The sequence below is a fragment of the Bombus terrestris genome, chromosome 2 (genome assembly GCF_910591885.1).
Source record: "Bombus terrestris chromosome 2, iyBomTerr1.2, whole genome shotgun sequence".
NCBI lineage: Eukaryota > Metazoa > Arthropoda > Insecta > Hymenoptera > Apidae > Bombus > Bombus terrestris.
In genome coordinates, this window is record NC_063270.1 from 16172335 (window position 1) to 16190621 (window position 18287).

The 18287-nt window shown below is 37.1% G+C and overlaps 1 protein-coding gene across 5 annotated transcripts in view; it reads left to right on the forward strand.

Annotated features, from left to right (window-relative positions):
* LOC100649916 (KN motif and ankyrin repeat domain-containing protein 2) overlaps positions 1 to 18287 on the forward strand; it is a 60258-nt gene that overhangs the window by 18975 nt on the left and 22996 nt on the right. For 2 of the 5 annotated variants that reach the window (XM_012320259.3, XM_003393897.4), the window contains exon 2: positions 16440 to 16547. In XM_012320259.3, the coding sequence (XP_012175649.2) occupies positions 16502 to 16547 (46 nt within the window). In that variant the 5' untranslated portion in view covers positions 16440 to 16501. Of the gene's footprint in view, positions 1 to 630; positions 653 to 9884; positions 10317 to 11007; positions 11156 to 16439; positions 16548 to 18287 lie in introns of those variants that run through there. The other 3 variants (XM_012320260.3, XM_012320257.3, XM_012320256.3) reach the window with 3 other exon arrangements.

Genomic DNA, 18287 nt, shown 5'->3' on the forward strand with positions numbered 1-18287 from the left:
AATCGATTCGTTCGTTCGATTAATCTCTTACAATTTTGCGATCTTATGGTGTAGAATATTTCCATTCATCGTGACTCTGAAGGCAAAATTCAACGGCGGTCAACGTGTTAACAGCGTTTCTTATCGAGATGAACAAAGATCACGAGTCGTAGGCGCGATCGAGGATCCCGTATTCCAAGTCCAACCGGCCGGAAGTCGTTCATTTGCCCGACCATATCTATGCAAAACAAAGTCAAGCCCGAGGAGCTCTCGCGGTTCTCCGGCTCGTGCTATTCGATTTCTTCGTTGGATAGTAAATGGTAGCTAGGAAACGATATTTGATGCCGACGCGATTGTACTCGCGACGTTGTTTTGCTCATCGATCCGCGGCACAGCACTTCGATAATTGCATTTCGTCATTTTTCACAAGTTACACCTGTACGCGTCGCCCTCTTCCATAGTGCATAATGCATAATTTCATACGAAACGCTGTTCTAACCTTCGTATAATATTACCTCGTTAAAACTTCGATCTTCGATCATTAAGCAGACGTTGGTAAATCGTCGGAGAGCAAGTGGTGGTAATTTTGAACTTTGTATCGTTTCCAAGTTATTGCGTGGAACGTGTGTTCGATGCTTGTAATCTGGTAAATACCAACGGATTTTTAACAAAGGTATGTGTCATACGCAATTGCGCAATTATTATATTTTTAAACGTTTGGTCACTTAGAACCTTTGACTCATCCAACATTTTTTGTATACTATCTCCTCTCCTATTACAACTTCGTTCGTTTCGTTATCATACTTGTCGCTGTTATGCGAGGGAATTTGTTGCCAACTTGTAACTAGCAGCATGCAAAATTTCGCTGTTCGTAGAATTTCATAATATCGGTTCAATTGTTTGTAACAGGATTCTGACGTGTAATTTGTAAAAGCTATTCGTAAAACCTGGGTTGTTTAATCATCGAACTTGTCACTGTCGTAACGTATGTGTTTATATAAGATTTTATTAACGTTCGTAACTTGTAACTAGTGACGTGTAAAATTTCATTAATAATATCGGCTTGATTATGCAAAAGAATGCCAGGTAACTAACGCGTGAAGGGAACAAGAAAATATTCGTTCTTGGAATACTTGTGTCTTTTATCTCACATTTGAATGATAAAAGTAAGATAGAAACGAGGACAAATTGCTGCGCTAGAAACAGGATTGACATTGCGCCGCTTACTCGATAGCAGTCTGATGACGGGAATGTTTTCGGTTAAAAATATGACCGGCTCTGTTACCTATAATTAAACGCGGTCGATAGGCTGAGAAGTCAATCTAATTTCTTCCAACGCGAAAATAAATCCGTGCGTGCTTGACAGCTTGGTTAAATTTACACGCTGGTTTATTTACCGGATTTACTGCTATTATTTCACGGCAAATAGCAAAACCAGATTTATGGTAATTAAACAGAAATAAAAGCGTTCTTAATATAATTTTGATCGAGGACAAAATATATCACAATCATAAATAAACGTAGACACGCGAATAAATGTACGTTAAATTAGAATCGATGCACGTTCAAGAAAATTTTCTAATCGATGCATAATCATTGAGGAAAAGCGTCGAAGAGGTGTAAAAAAAGGCACATGGCGGGAATAAAGGGGAAAGTTAGAGAGATATTTGAAGGGGAAGAAAGTGCAGTTTCGCGAAATGCAACAGCGAAACTATGTACATAGCCGTTCGATGTAATATACATTAACAAATTTTTCAAGCATCTGTTTATTCTAATTTCTATGAAACGTTAAAATATTCTGTACGTAAATGCCGGAGACGTAATTTTATGATTTTTCTATTCAGAAAACCGTCATTTTCTATTCAAAGCGAGACCGCAAATATTTATGTATGCATGGAAAGTATAAAGTTACATAACTATGCAAAATATCCAAAGTATAGTCGCAAGATACTCGTTCTAATATTTAGTGGACGAAACAACTCTCTTAGATATTATTTCTTTGTCCGTTTCCACGAAAATACAAATTTGCATAAATATCTTATCATTGGTTGGGATCAAAGGATGTTGTGAAACGATCCATGGAACGACCATTTATCGCGATGATCTTTTAGATCGCGATCAATGGCAGCTTAATTTTATCTCCATCGATGTGATTCGCCAGGCGGATATAATTTCTATCAATATCCTATTACCGAGCTATGCAAGAAATAGAGAGATCAATTTCATGCTCAACTAAATCGCGATTATCAGCGTGTCGTGTATCGAGAAATCCTTGAATCTGTGTGCAGTTCATTGTGTCGGAGTGATGAATGGATTGTTCGTGTGTGTGTGTGTGTATTTTAATTAAACGTTGTCAGAGCGATGAAAGGGTAAATTTCGCAGGATCCACATACGTTCCAATCCACCTGACGAAGCTTGATATTTTACATGTGCTATTTTATACTTTATAAGAGAATACAGTTGATGAAAATAAATGTGGAACTCTCGATAGACAGACCAGCTCATCCTACGCCAGAGATAACATTTACAAAGGCGATGAATTAACTTAACTCATTTACTGTGAGAAACGGTTTAAATATAATTAAAGGAAATTCTTAAACTCGATAAAATACGATAAAATCTTTATTAATATCATAATCTGCTATTTTCACATCCCGTTAATTTCATTTGCAATTCTTTCAATCAATTTACCTAACCGAATTCTACTTTTGAAATATCGTGCTCGTGGTAGAGAATTCCGCGGATTTGTATAATATCTTTCTTTATCCCTATTATTTTATCTTCCACGATACAAACTACCTTTTGCCAAATTATGGAAATTTGATTTATATTCCCAAGCTTCCATAAAATATTTATTATTCAAATAGATTTTTTTATGCCTTAAAAAGCTCGCGAAGTTTGGTACTTTCACGATGTAGATTACTTTATTTGCATACGTTCTCCAAGAATATACGTTTACATAATTTCTGCACATCACTGCCTCAACCTTAATAGCTTAACAGATAACGTTTCTGGTAGAACAATTCTTCCGAAAGAAAACTATTGTCCTTTTATTTGAACGAATTGTTCTCCGTTTGCATTGTACGTTACCGTAAGACCAGTTGTAGCCATAAATAGCAGGTAATTAGAAAATTTAACAAGGAGAACATTCTTCCCCAGAAATGATTAACTAACCATAACATCGCGTAGAAAAATAACTGCACTTCGTCAGTCTAGTAAGTACAGAGTTCATTCCTCCTCGGCTTATTCGTTCGTGTTTGCTGTCAACGGGCAAAAAGTATTTCCTGTTTTTATACAAGCACCGAAAGAACGAAGACGCAGAACCGGCCTAAGAAAATGACAAAAATACGCGATGGTCTCGTCATCCGGTTGCCCATGATATTTTCGTCGTACGTTCATTGAGAAAAATTTTAATGGGCCTAGAGTACATGCTAACGTAGACGCTTCTCGTATTTACGATATAGACATATGCAAGACTCCTTCAAACTCATAAATCGCATCCTGTTAAACAGCATGCAAAGAAAGCCAGTATCACAGAGGCGAAAGAAGAGACGAAAAGTTTGCAGCGATAAGGAGGCAGTTCCAGTGTTGGAATTGTATTTGTCGATGGAGAACAAATATCGTAGATTTCGTATATTATACGAAAGCTCGAAAATTTGTATTACTAAATTGAGAACAGAGATAAAAATGACAGAAGAGAAAGGCTATACGAGAAAATTAAAGCTGATGAAATATGCGAAAGGATAAAATGAGGATGAAAGATACGAAGGAATAAAGAAGACAGGAAAAAGTCGAATTAAAAATTGCAGGGTGCCAACTGCGATATTTGAATTACGTTTATTGGAGAAGAAATGAATAGCTTTCATATTCAAAGGAGTGCGTTTAAAGGGAGATATTCAAAAAACGTTTATCACTATGAACATTAATTGACTATGAATTTATAATACGTTGCAGAAGGTGATTCGATTTTAATTAACTTCGAGTCGGTTTCTGTCGATTCAGCCAAATTACTAAAAATTGGAGCTGCCTCCTTATTGCAGCAGCTACTTTAAATCTTGACCTTCGTGGGCTTGCCTTTGCACCGATTTTCGCGGGTTGGTTATTTAAAGAGGCGACCAGAGGCAGCCAGGCGACCAGGCGACCGTCTGAATGAAGTGGCGCTTACGGAGCGTGTAAATAAAATTTACGATTCGCAAGATCTCATGGCGAACTTTGAACCGTCTCTCCTTTACGATCTCCCTTCTCCATTTTGTCGACTGTTAAAGATTCTACGGTGTCGTTCTTCTGTTTGCTTAACAAACAAGGGGTGTGTACGCGAGACAACGTCATTCCGGGAATTCTAGATATTTTTAAATCGTACACTGTTCGATAAAAGACAAAAGAAAGAAAAAAGCAAAGGAAGTAAAGATGAGAAACAATCGAAGGGTTCATGATAGAAACGATCCTTATCCATATTTGTCTCTGAAGAAAAAGTATACCGTAACGTCTTTGACTTTTGTTCAATGTATTTCGATTTTATTGACAAAATATTCGTTACACTATATAATTTTTACATAAGCAAGTAAAAGACAGTAAAATAAATAAACACTGCTATATCTGGTTATACACAGTGCTTTGATATCGCCTTCAAAATATAAATCTACCAGCTCTGTACTTTTGCACACCACCGTAATTCGCTTTTTATAATACTAATCCCACCGTGTTACGGAATTTATCTAGCTTCTGACCATTAGAACGTGTTATTGTTATTTGTCATTCCTAAAGTCGAATTTGACGAAGAGTTATCTCGTCGTTACGAGCTCCTCGACTTCTCATAAGCACTATTATGTGAAATTCGAAGACGCAAAAATATATAAAACACAACATAAATATACAAAATAGCCGTAACTCGTAGTAGGTGAAGTAGATACCCATTGTGGTTGCATCTTTTTTCATAAACATCCACGGTTTAGATACAAGTTCCTCTTGACAGATGGATAGACTCGTGTGTATACTTTTACCAAAACAAGAGTCTCGAGAGGAAACACAGGAGATCAACGACGCGGTTAAGCGTATGATTTACACCGGTGCACGGAAGTTTAAGTGCTTCCTTGAAGACGTTGAAGATGGTCGCCGGTGGGGACCCGATGTTTAATCTCCATCAGGATCCTCCTCCTCGTCATCTGTGGCGGCTGCTTTGACCGTGGCACGTATGACTTTTTATCTTGCGCGTTTCTCTCGCCGGTTGCACGGCTCTCTTCTCCTATTTATACACTCGCGAGCCTCGTGGCTGGCGTGTGCTCGTTACTATCTGACCGCACAACGCGGGGTTAATGTTACCCTTTGAAGAGAAGGGAAAAAAAGACGGAGAGAAAAAGCGGCAAGTCGGAGCGAGGTGGAATTAAACGGCAGGAAAACAGGAAATTAATTGCTCTCGTGTTCCGTTAATTCCTTCCACAGACTCCTGCACGATACTTTGACGCACCCGCGCATTACATTTTAATTATACACGCTTTGTAATTACCGATGCGATTTTTAACCGACCGATACAACGCCTCGAGGTATATCTGTTGCGCCTTTAGCGCTGCGGCGTAGGAAAAGAGAAAATCGGAAGATATACTTCGTAGGAACGATAGGAATTTCGATGGGATATGTGCCGGTGATATGGAGATGATCTCTAAGTCGAGAAAAAGGAAAAGAAAATGAGTTTATCGCTTATTTCGCGTTGCATCTATGTACGTTACAACGATCCGATAACATTTGTGCAAAGTGATGGAAATTGAACTATTGGACCGAGTTAATAGATAAGTCGAAGATGTAGAATACAATTTTTCCTTTCGGGGCTTCGTTTTCAAGAAAATAAAATTCCATCATGTTTAGTCAAGAATCGACCTAATACACGCGTATGATAAATTTTCAAATTTATTTTTTTCCAAAACAAATTGCCTTGAGACAAAAATTATACTCTGCGCGTTCGACTTATTTTCACGCGTAGAACGACCTCCTGTCGATTATTTAGTCCCGTCTAGTCCGGAATTAGCCATGTTTAAACTAAGCCTCCAACGAACAAATTTTATTTCATATTTTGTTCTTATTTTTTCATAAGGAATCGCCTCGTACCAACTTGTGTTATTCGTTGTACGTTGTTTAGCCGCACCCTGTATATGCAGGGTATTTCATAACACGTAAAATAATCCGCAACAGGTTATCTCTATAGATGGTGCTCGAAATGACCATCCTCGGTTTGTATACAGTCGTAGGAACGAATTTCGCCGACGTGCGGAGCATTCTTTCATAAACTGTCGTGGATTATTGAAACACAAAAATGGCTATAACTTTGAAGGGATGTCGAATAGGAGTACGGAATTACTTTCGTTTTTATCGTATCCCCTATCCACTCCTGAAATGGATTCCACGTGTTATGAAACATTCTGTACATACTGAACTAATTTCTCTTCAAATTATCTGCTTTCTAAGCTTGAGGTACTGTAGCCATGGAAAAACTGTTGAATTCTTTTTGCCATGTTTTTCAAAGTTATATTTTTATTCGGAGTTCGAACGGACTAAATGTTTGTATCAGGTAATTTAGATTTCATATTTTAAAAAGGTAATTTAAAAAGAACAAAATGGATATCTTTCTAAGACGCTCTTTACGCAATGTAAATAGTTCTATCGAAAATCATAAAATGAAATTACTTTGCGATCGCTCTTCTGTAAATGCGACAAGTATATCCGTGTTCCTATTCGAAACATAGTAATTTACGAGAACTAGGCGAGTGGCAGATTTTACAACCAGCGAAGAAACAAAAATTCACAATATCAAGTTTCCTGAGTTTCTCCTTCGCTTCCTCGGCAATTGTTCCAAATTGAATTATTCGAACAGCGGTCATTCCTCTCTCTCGCCTTGCATTCGAAGAACGACCGCCACCCACGCATTCGGAACGACGGTTTACCCGCGTCGAAGTCACGAAGTCGTAAATAAAATAGCGAACAAATTGGCTGGACAATGGCCGCTCGAAAGAAACGCACCGACGCCTCTCTTTTCAAGAGAAACTTCATAATCACGCAAACGTTTGTCGTGTGATTTCTTCGCTATTGTTTACAGGCCATTGTACAGCCTAGCATGCGAGTATCTCGCAGACAGACAAAGAGGACGAGCTACAATGCAGAAGGTTGTTCGCGATATAGCGACAGAATCTCTTATCTGATGCGAGAAGAACCGTTGGACGCGCTGGCAAACAACTCTTTCCCTAGTGTCGACACGATAAAACCAATTTTCCTCGGTTTCCTTTTTGTTTATCGTTGTACAAACAACGGAACGTTAATCATAGCACGTAATGCTGGACTCTGTATGGAAGAGTACTGGTTCCAATACAGTTTCATTCAATGGAACTGTGTGTCGTGCTCGACACTCTGCTAACGAGGTAATTTTCCGACGATAACGAGGGCTGGGGGATGAAAGTGGCCGCGCAAGGTTAATCTGGCAAGGACGCCAGCGAGATACTCTAAATGATTTACCCCTATGCACTCTGATAATATTTTTACATTTGTGTTAACTTGTAGTCGAAACGTGTTACATACTGTTTTATAGCTTCGTAATTACGCATAAAGTACGATCAAAATGCTATAAATATCGATAAATACACAGTTGCATTAATTGAGATTTTAGCTTCTAATTGGCATAGGGTCGTAGGTAATTGGGTATATTTGAGTCAAATTACCATCATCCTAATTTTTTGCACCGAAAAAAGTATATAAAGTAAAGTATATAAATAAAAAGTATATAAATATATAAAGTATATAAATATAGTATTATATAGTAGTATAGTATTATAGTAAAGTATATAAATAAAAGTATATAAGCATAAAGTACGATCAAAATGCTGTAAATATCGATAAATACACAGTTGCATTAATTGAGATTTTAGCTTCTAATTGGCATAGGGTCGTAGGTAATTGGGTATATTTGAATCAAATTACCACCATCCTAACTTTTTGCACCGAAAAAATTTCTATTTCAATATGTGACACAATGCATAGAAATATTATATTTGCACGCATAATTGCATCGATTGCATCGTCGATTAGTTGGATTTGATATCGTTGGATCGTGTTTTGTGCCCAGTTATTTAATCTTACAATTAAAGTATTTCACTTTCGCAGGTTGCATAGGTATTGCGAAAATCTATACAATATACGAGTGAATATGGGTATTGATACTTTTTTCGAATGTTAGAGACAGACTTTGATTACAAAACGAACGTATATTTCAACGAATCGCAATAGGTGCACTATGGAAACATGGATGGTTTTGTTTCCTTCCTTTTTTGTTCTTTTTGAGATACCGGTTTTGATGCTCGTATATACCGGGGGTATTTCAAGGCAACAGAAAGGAAGAACTTTTTTACGCTGGCTGTATCGAGTTTTTATGAAAGCTCGGCGTAATTAATTGGTTGGCAAAAGAGAAGTTCTTTAGTTTGCGATAAATTACTTGTCTACCGAAGGAACATGGGAAAGCAATAACATTTATATATGTTTATTAATTAGCAGAAGTACAACTTTTAAACTCCAACGTGAAATTTAATATTTAATAAAAGTGGAACTTTATTAAGTTAAGGTATTGCGAACGTAGTAAACATTTTCAGGAAAAATCTTCTTGATCCGGTCGTTCTTTACAGCCATAAGACCTGTGTTAAAATAAAAACGCAGAGGACTCCTTTGATGATAAAGACGAAGACATCTTCATCGCACGGTTCTCAAATATGTCCATAAACGAAATGAATATACGTACAGCTTATACGACATGCCATAATTGTATAATTATGCTTTACGACGAAGACGTTCATTTATTTCATCTTACGAATAAAATAAAATATGTCGATGAAAACAAAAAAAGACTTTTTAAAAAAGCAGAATACTCGAACTTGACAATTGCGGAGATAAAACTTCTTTTGTGAAGAGAGAATTTATAAAAATTGTCAAAAACTGTCTACCTTGAAGATCTCGAAGATCTCGAAGATCTTTGAAGATTTCGAACATCTTTGAAGACCTTTTAGCCAACTTCAAAATCGCCAAAATAATGACTTTAATTCTTCTAAAAGTTTTCAAGAATTCAGTAAAATCGCAGAACTCGAGTACAGAACGAAGTGATCGATTAAGTATCGAATGACTCGTGACCAAAGCATCGGAAAGCAGTCGGCTCGCGTCCAAACCTTCAAACCTCACAAATTATCAATTTAGGGCAACGAGGAATGTCATATGACAGAAGCAGCAAACGTTTGATAGATCCTCGCAAACAGGCTTCGTGAGCGAACTGTGCTATCAGTTGGTCAGTTTATCAACTAAACTGCGTATCGATCCATTCGGCGGTAGGCAGTGTCGTGTTGTAGCTATTTCACGTTCGCAAACTTCCGTCGGTGTCGAATCTAAATCCAACGTGAAATTTCGGCCATCGCGTATCGTTCGATGCTGGTTTCGACTAAATTTCTGAAATTAGGCCACGGTTCGCGTGTAATCAACTACTTTGCTTTTCGTTCGACGAAATCTTCCTCTATGGCTTTAGTTACGTTTACAGTGATCCATGAAAGTGTTTGAACACTTATCGCACGACATATTTATATTTATATAGTACGTGTTACATTATCACACAAGACATTGTGAAATCTCATTAGCAGCGTTTTTCAACCAGTGAATTTGAAAACAATCTGAAAATGTATATTAAAGCTACGAGATGTTTATCGCAAATACGTTTACTGTTAGTGAAAAATTATTATGCAGTTACACACATTAATGATAAATACGTCCACTGAATGTCGAAGCTTATTCGTCTAATGGATAATTGATCGTGTAAATATTTTTGTGATCTGTGCGAAACGTATATTTGCGCGAAATTTCTTCTATATTTGTATTTTCAAATTGGTTTCAATATTTATCGGTATAATCATGATGATGAGCGGGTCTTACTGCACTGCTAGTTCAAGATGGTTTACATAATACGCATAATATATTCATGGAAGGTTTCTATAACCGTTCGAATACTTTTCTGAGCCACTGTACGTGAGTTGCTTGTCAGTTATTCCTTCGTAATATCGTCGTTGATTCGATCGTATCGATGAACAGAGTCGTATACCTTGTGTCTTCTCGTAGTTTGTCGTGTATAGTCGAAAGTTAAATCATTAAGAAGTTTCGTGTGATGCTGAAGATGAGTACACTGTTTGTTGGCCTTGGAATATTTACCAGAAGATAGTTCAAAGATGTTCGATAACGAGGATTAAACGTCGTGTCTTGTAACGTCTTTGAACCGAGTGTATAGAATATTGAAACACGTGTTGGCTTTGATGGTTTAGCACTAACGAGCGGTAAGTTAATGTTACATGGGTCAATGTCGTATTTACGTGCTTGCGGCTAATAGAATTTGCCTATTAATCCTTTGCGTGACGAATAACATTTTAAGAAACATCCAAAACTTACTTGTTCTTTCTTTTCCCATCAATCGATCGAATAGATGATTCTAAGGCAAAAGAAGGAAGAATATAGCGAGAAATAAATAATAATTTTCTATTGAAAATAATGAAAAAAAAATCGATATTCCCAATTATAAATTTCCATACGTTTTAAAGCAGAGAATTCATAATGCGACGTCGTGCCACTTTTTTCTTCCCTTTTAAAATTTTCAAATTTGAGATTAATCACACGCGGGATTAACGAAAGAATAATCCATTAAAAGAGCTAAATGTTGAATTTAATTAAGATACTTTATTTTAAAAAATGCCTTCGCGTAATAAATCCTACGTAATAAATCTTTTCTCGAGTTGCTAATACGAATCTGCAATGTTATCGATTATTATCATTGTGTAGACCTTTGCTTACTTACATACATCGTTTCTACACAATTCTGTTCGATCATCGATGATGACTAACAAATACGACATATCGATCACAATAACGACTGCGTACGATCATATACCGTGTACGGATCTTTATTGACGAAATTATCAACGCTACAAAGATAAACGTGGCAAAGCGTGAGCTAGTCAGAGCAAAAGCAATCAGTCGTCGATGAATCGACGTTGCACACGCACGCTGTCGCTGTCGTTGCTTGAATTTCAATGCTTACTACTTTCAAAGGATTCGAGTGAAAGAGTTTGTCTTTCTATCCACGCCGCCGAAATTCAACACGAGCCATCCTAACACCATGGTAAATATTTACACACTATTTCCATTTATCAGCTACCGCTTATAAACAACGTTTTACATGGTGTACCTTCTTAGATAACGATTGCCTTCGTGTCGCTTTATAATAACGTCACAGAAACAAATGACAGCGTATGAATATTTAAACGAACGAATGAATACTTAAAAATAAATGTATTAGCATACCGTCGGTCCATCTCATAACCGTAGACATTTTATAGCTTCGTAACTCAACAGATTATTATTTATCTTTTGCTAATCGTTTGTGCCATACGTATCTCTTTACATTCAGATTAATTTATCAATTTTTCAACGGGAAACGCTGGACAATAAAAATTGCAAAATATCGTTACCGCCCGTTGTAATTCATTCGAATCTCGCGAATCTTTCGCCAACGAGAAAAACGGAAATTTCGCTAGTACGTATCGGCAGAGTCTTAAATTTAATATTCTTATCTTGGTAAAGATCAACGTATCCGTTCGAAGATTCCAAGGTAACGTCTCGTTGCATCAACCTCCATACGTAATGAGCCGCAAGTTTCCATTTTGCGTGGACTTCGATTCGAAGAAGTAACCCTCATTCGTGAGAGGAATGCCGGTCTCATCTAAGAAAATCGACAGACTTTCCCTTCGAGAAAACTCGATTGTCCCCTTACCTCGTTCGAAAAAATTGATCGGAAGGGTCGGAAGATTTATGATAAATGTAAACGAGGACTTGGGAAGAATACGATAAGCCACGTTGCCTGCTTTTTTACAACCAAACGGTTTTAAGATTCTGTATGGCGTTCGTCAATTTTTCCGAAATTCTATTCTTTTATTTTCTTCAAAGTAGAAAAGAAATTGTCTTAAAACTCGAATGTATAAAACATCGAAGAAATTAAAATATTCTTTGCCTTGATAACTATACATATCTTTGGCTTGCCAAATTTCGTCAATATATCAGGTATTTTGAAAAAATCTGCATCTCCGAATTTAACAGATCGTTTCGATTTTCGATTGTGCCGTATAAAAATACAAATTTAATCGCAGAGTAACACGAAAACCAGAAAATCAATAAAAACATACTCGTCGTGTTTTCCTTCTGCGATATTCGAACATTTACTCCTTTAACTCACGATTATTCGATTAATACCGATTAGTTTGAAGCGAAGAGGACGTTAGGCGGCTCATTAAAGATTAACGAACTGTCGTGACTTCGTCGGTCGAGGAAAGGAGGAAATGCGTTGTTACGTGTTCGCCGTAAGGTCCCTTATTCCGTCCGGCCCTACGACCTCAAGCAGATCGCGACGTGAATCCTAATTACTTCGGGGAATGATTCCTTGGTAAATGTATCACGTAGTACGGAGCGAAGTTTCCAGGCCAAGGATTAAAAAGGGCCTAGAGAATTTCGTAGCAGCCCTCTGGCTATGCGAAATCACTTTCCAACATAATTTCCAAACTAATTTCCGAATTACCCTCTTAGGTGAAATTGATTATTCTCACTGTAATAGGGAAATCATTCCTATCTTCGAGACGTATCTAGACAAAGATACAACGAATTACTCCGTAAGGTGAATTTTCACGTGATACAACGAAGAAAATTACCGCAGTGGTCCCGTATCGACACGACTCGTTTAGTTTGCATCTAACGAAAACACGGTTTCTCTATTTGCTACAGCGCGAAACGTATTTATCCGCGGTATATCTAAATATATTCGCAGCGAAATCACACGCTGTATTATGTAGTCATCGGGTGAATTCTTGGAGACGCGAAAGCCAGGCAAATCATCCGCTAAGAATCTTCACCGGAAACGATAGTAAAAATATCCGCACGAAACTGGACGAAGCTGAGCGTGGAACAATTAAAGTTCGCGAAGTCGAAGAGAAGCCAAGAGGACGTGTTGCCGTCAGACCAGAAATCCGGCATACGGAATTAGCCGCACGGTACGGGACATCGTAGATATCGCGTTTAAAGCTCTTGCATTGCTATGGCATTATGAGCCTTCGTGTTAACGTTTCTATCCCTTTAAGACTGGCACGGATGAGCAATCGGACGTCGTTGTGATTTCGTATCGGTGATAGACATTTGATAGGATTATGTTTTTAACAATTCAATGCGTATCAAAGCGCGTAATTAACCGCGATTACCTTGCGATTTTGTTGCAGCCTCGTAACGATGGCATTGTGCAATTTGGCTGGGTTGTATTTTTAATAATCCGATACGCGCGACTTTATGATATCGCTATTGACAATGTAGAGACCCGATGCAGACCGATAACGCGATTTTCTCTTTACTTTGCATTGCAGTTTTACAGCGATGACATTGCGCGATTCGGCAATATTATACTCTTAATAATCCAGCGCAAATAAATTTGTAATACCGTTATTGACAATGTAAGACTCGATGTCGACGAGCAATACAATTTCGTAGATCGCTTCGTGAAAAATATAAACTTACCAAAATGTACAGCGTCACCGTTGCGAAATCACAGCGACGTTTCAGTCGCCTGCATTGATCCTAAGATCCGGTTTGGATTACCAATTCAATTGCTGCGATTTCGCACTAATAACGCGGACCAATTCAACGGAGTCGTAGTTTTAATGATACAATATGTCACACCATTACGAAAAATCTGATAAAATTATTGGTTAATAAACGTCCGTTTACGACTCGGACATCGCGTCTACCTTTTTTAGGAAAACCTGATTTTCCCATCTCCCAAGTTGTAAACTTTACGACGCAGACCTCATTAAGAGGCTAATTAACGCTCTAAGTACTCGGTGGGTCCGCTCTAAAGTAAACAGCTGGTATCAATCAGCAACATCAGAGAATATGCGCCCACCAAGATACGCAATTACAAGATTGGAAGAAATAGATTCCCATCCCATAGAAACCATGGTAAGAAGGAAAACCCCCGGACGGAGAGTTGGTATATTAGGATCAGGCGAAGCTTCTTCAAACAGTTTTAAAACAGTCTTCGTCAGAGCGTCATACTCCTCGTGTTATATTATTCGTGTTACGTTATATTTTACTCGACATTTTTAATCTACCTTTACCTTGAGCGTTAATAGCGTTCACGGTTCGCGATATCAACCGATCAGTTGCTGACTGATCGTCACCTAGTTGAGAATTCGCAACAATTTCTTCCGTAGAAATATAAATGTAGTCATTTAATAAGTTTGATAGAAAAAATTGGCATTTTAAAAGTTTCTTAATTTTTTAAAATTAGGCTCTTCAGTCAAAAAATTTGACAAAATTCCCAGATATGTAATACCGTGGTTACAGTATCTCAGATGTTTTAAATAATTTTTCTTTGGATACAACAAATAAGTCAAGCATAAACTGTAAATCACACGTTTAGGTCAATAACTATCCTAATAATAGGTTTGTCGAAATGATTTTTCTGGGAAGCTCTTTCGATCGACGTATCACAAATTTAATTTGGTTGCAGGACGCTTTTATCGTGGTTATTCGGTTACGACCTTCCACAGTTTCATTGTTGTTAAATTGCACCGTGCTATGCGTTTCGACAGATTTATGTTTCTACGTCCCCAGCGCAGACGAACGATGCGATATCGTTGGAATTTTACAGCGGTGACTCTGCAATTTGGCAAATTCGTACTCCGATCGACACAGTGTATATTAACATGGAATTTCATTGTTAGAAATGAAGCTGTTATATCGCACAGTGCCTCCACTGCGAAATCATAACAACGTTGTAATACACTGCACTAATCCTTATCTTTCCAATTGCATATTTTATATTCTTCTAATATGAACTAAAAACTTCTACTTTTTATATATCACGTTGGAAATTGTATTGAAAATCTTTTCTTCTCCATTTATTCTTCCCATTCCCAAAGATGATAAATAAATTTATTGACAAAAAAAGGAAAACAGAAGAAAACAGAATATTTCCTTTTACAAAAATTAATATCAGGATGCAATGAAACGATTTATAACAGTAACTTCTATAAGCCCAATTATTTGATTCTGCATACTCGTAATTAAATTTTGTCGCGTTGAAGCATCGAAAAACTGAAAATTTTAGAAACAAATTTCTTTAACTCTCTGGCTTTGAACCTTATACTACCAATCATAACTCGTACATTTTCCATAATAACAAATTCATATACATATACCGAAGGTATAAGTTTGCTTGCGTTGGTTTGATCGCATAATCAGATCATTGAAACACGGCAACCGTATCGCTGTCGCTCATCCGTATCGAACCTTATCGCGATTCATCCCGCGATTTTTCTTTGTATCGTCAATTATATCCGACAGCCTGAAATTCCGCGAAACTAATTTATTTGCCGCGCACGCTGCATGGAATTCCATAGCGCATTTTATTAAAAACGAAGATTTCGCTGGTGAAGAATCGGCGAAAGAAAGGTCGCAGATCTTCAGGGTTGAACTTCAACGTTTAACGCGATTCTGACGATAGATATGTAGTATCGCGAGGAAAAAGTCTGATTAGGAATCGATCAAAACAATGTCGTCTGTCCTTCGGTCGTTAGTTTACATAGGGAAAAAAGCCTATGTGACCAAAGTCACCTAGTTCTTGGGGAGCGTTAACAGGACGGGATTAGAGAGGGAAAAAATAACGCCAACGAAGGAGGACGATTTGAATCTAAAAAAGTTGTTGTTGATCGAGAAGCGTTGAACGATTGATCGAAAAATGAGAGTGAGTCGAGAGGTCAGAGTTAATCGAGGAATCGAAGAGTAGAGTCGTTAGCGTTGTCGAGTTGCGAGAGGTGTTAATGTTGTTGAGAATGGAGTTGTTAGCGTTGTCGAGTTGCGTGAGTTACTAGCATAGCTGAGAGATTGAGTTGTTGGCGTTGTGCAGTTGCGAGAGTGGTCGAATTAGAGTAAGACTGTTACATTTAGTTCCAAATTAAACAATCTTCTTTTTCTGTCTAATTAATATCTGTATAACTAATTTATTGTAAATAAATTGCAAATTACAAATAGTATCAGGAAAAAATGTATACCTAAATTTCCACGATACTACGGATAATAGAGAATGTACAACGAACGCCTAATGAAATTACACGTTTCTGAGAATCTTTGTTCGTAGAATAATACTAGCGCCGCTCTCTAATAAATCTAGTCAGATACATGTAATAAACGTATTTCTCCGAAATATTTCTCTCTTTAAATTACAACATATTTTCTGAATGAATTTCCTTCCGTTTGTTACGAGCGTTGTTCTCATGCGTGTTACTACACGATATGAATTTATAATATATAATAAATTTATAATACGAGAAAGAGAGACTAACGAAGGCTTTTCTTTCTATTTTCAGGGTGGTGAGGATGTTTTCCTGTGATTGGTGGTGAAACACAGTGACACTGATTGTGTAGAAAAATGGCTTTGACCGTTGTAACCTCGGCTCGCGTTTTCAACGGAAACGGTAAGTCGCATTAACATACAACGACATTGCGATAATTTTATCGATAATTAGGCTGCGGATATCTATATAAATTTATACTTTTATGAACACGATTAAATATTGTAAGCAGTGCTATACTTTGAATATTTTATATATCTTTTCAAATTATATGAATTACATGTAATTATTTCTGCATCTTTATGTTTCCTATAAATAAATGAATATTAATCCGTGGACTATTGATAATGATATGCATTAGCAATGTCGAGTATAATTCATACGATTTAAAGTGCGTATCGAAAAACCCTTTATTTCGATTGCAAAAGATTATACAATTTATTATTAATTTATTATATAATATTCGATATGTATCTTCGATCTGCATTTTCAACGAAAACGTGTAAGTAATATTACGTAAGTGACATTAATAGATAATAACATTGTGATAATTTTAGCGATAACGATATACTCTGCTGATAATCCAAATTTTCTGTCTAGTTGAAAATACTCGAGTCCTAAAAAATAGCAGAATGAAAAAGTTATAAAGTTTTTCGTCTTATCAGATAAAACAACGAGTTGTTTTCGTTGCATCGCATCGTTATAAATAAATACAATAAAACTTTGGAAACCCGGTAGCGCGCCTCTAACCGAGGAAACTTTCTCAACAAAGTACAAACGATCCGACTAATGAAGCAGCCGGATTCTCCCTAAACTCTAAATTGAAATTTCATGCGAATCTCCGGCACCATTTCCTTTATACGCTTTACTGCAGTTCATGATCAGCTTGATCCCTTAATTATCTGAAGAAGTATCGCGTACATAAATAAAATGAACAAGTAAAAGACGACAATGCGTGAAAGTCGCAAATGAAAAATACGATAAATCACAATTTCTCGTCTCGTGCAAAAGAATAATTTTTGATATTGTGTCGATCAACTCCACGCTAGAATTATCTTTTCGTTTGTTTTTAAGAATAAATATGTCTTGTACATTTAAAGTTAATTGATAAATTAATTAATCGATTTATAGGAATACTATTATTAGATCGTGCATTTCCTATCTATTTTTAATTGACCTTAAGTCTGTTCCTTTCTTCGACTACTTCGTATTAAAATTCTTCCTTCAAATCACCAAAAGACGTCCACTAAAATCAGAAAATCAAGAAAAATATGTTTACCGCGATTATCTTTTCTACGATCTTTAAATACAGCGGCAGGACTTCATTGAGTCATTGCCACGTATACGTTGCGATAGCATGAACGGACCAATATGACACGTAAATGGGATCCCCACGTTGTCGCGGCTAACGAACTTTGCCAGATTATTATTACCGTGGCTTTGGATGATCGCCAATGGTTACAACATATTTCGGTTTACGCTTCGCATCGGTCATTACCCTCGAACAATCAGCCTCTCGAGATAAAACACAATCGAATCTAATTTCCAAAGATAGATCCTTTCTATCGAATCCATCAAACAAAGACGAGATCATTTTCTTTTCGAATATCATTAGGAGGGTTGGACGTTTGCTATATCCGCCTCTTGAAATAAAATACGACCGAACCTAACTTCGAAAGATATTTTTCCTTCGATTTTCTGTTCGATCTATTCGAAGAAGGATAAGGTCATTTTATTTTCGAGTATCTTGAAGAAGATCGATGTTGCTCTAAATTGCTAGTATAACGCATTCGAGGATTCGGTCGGTGAATCCTCTGCGAAAGATGCTTCGATAAAAAATGTGTACGTGATACAGTGCGTAAT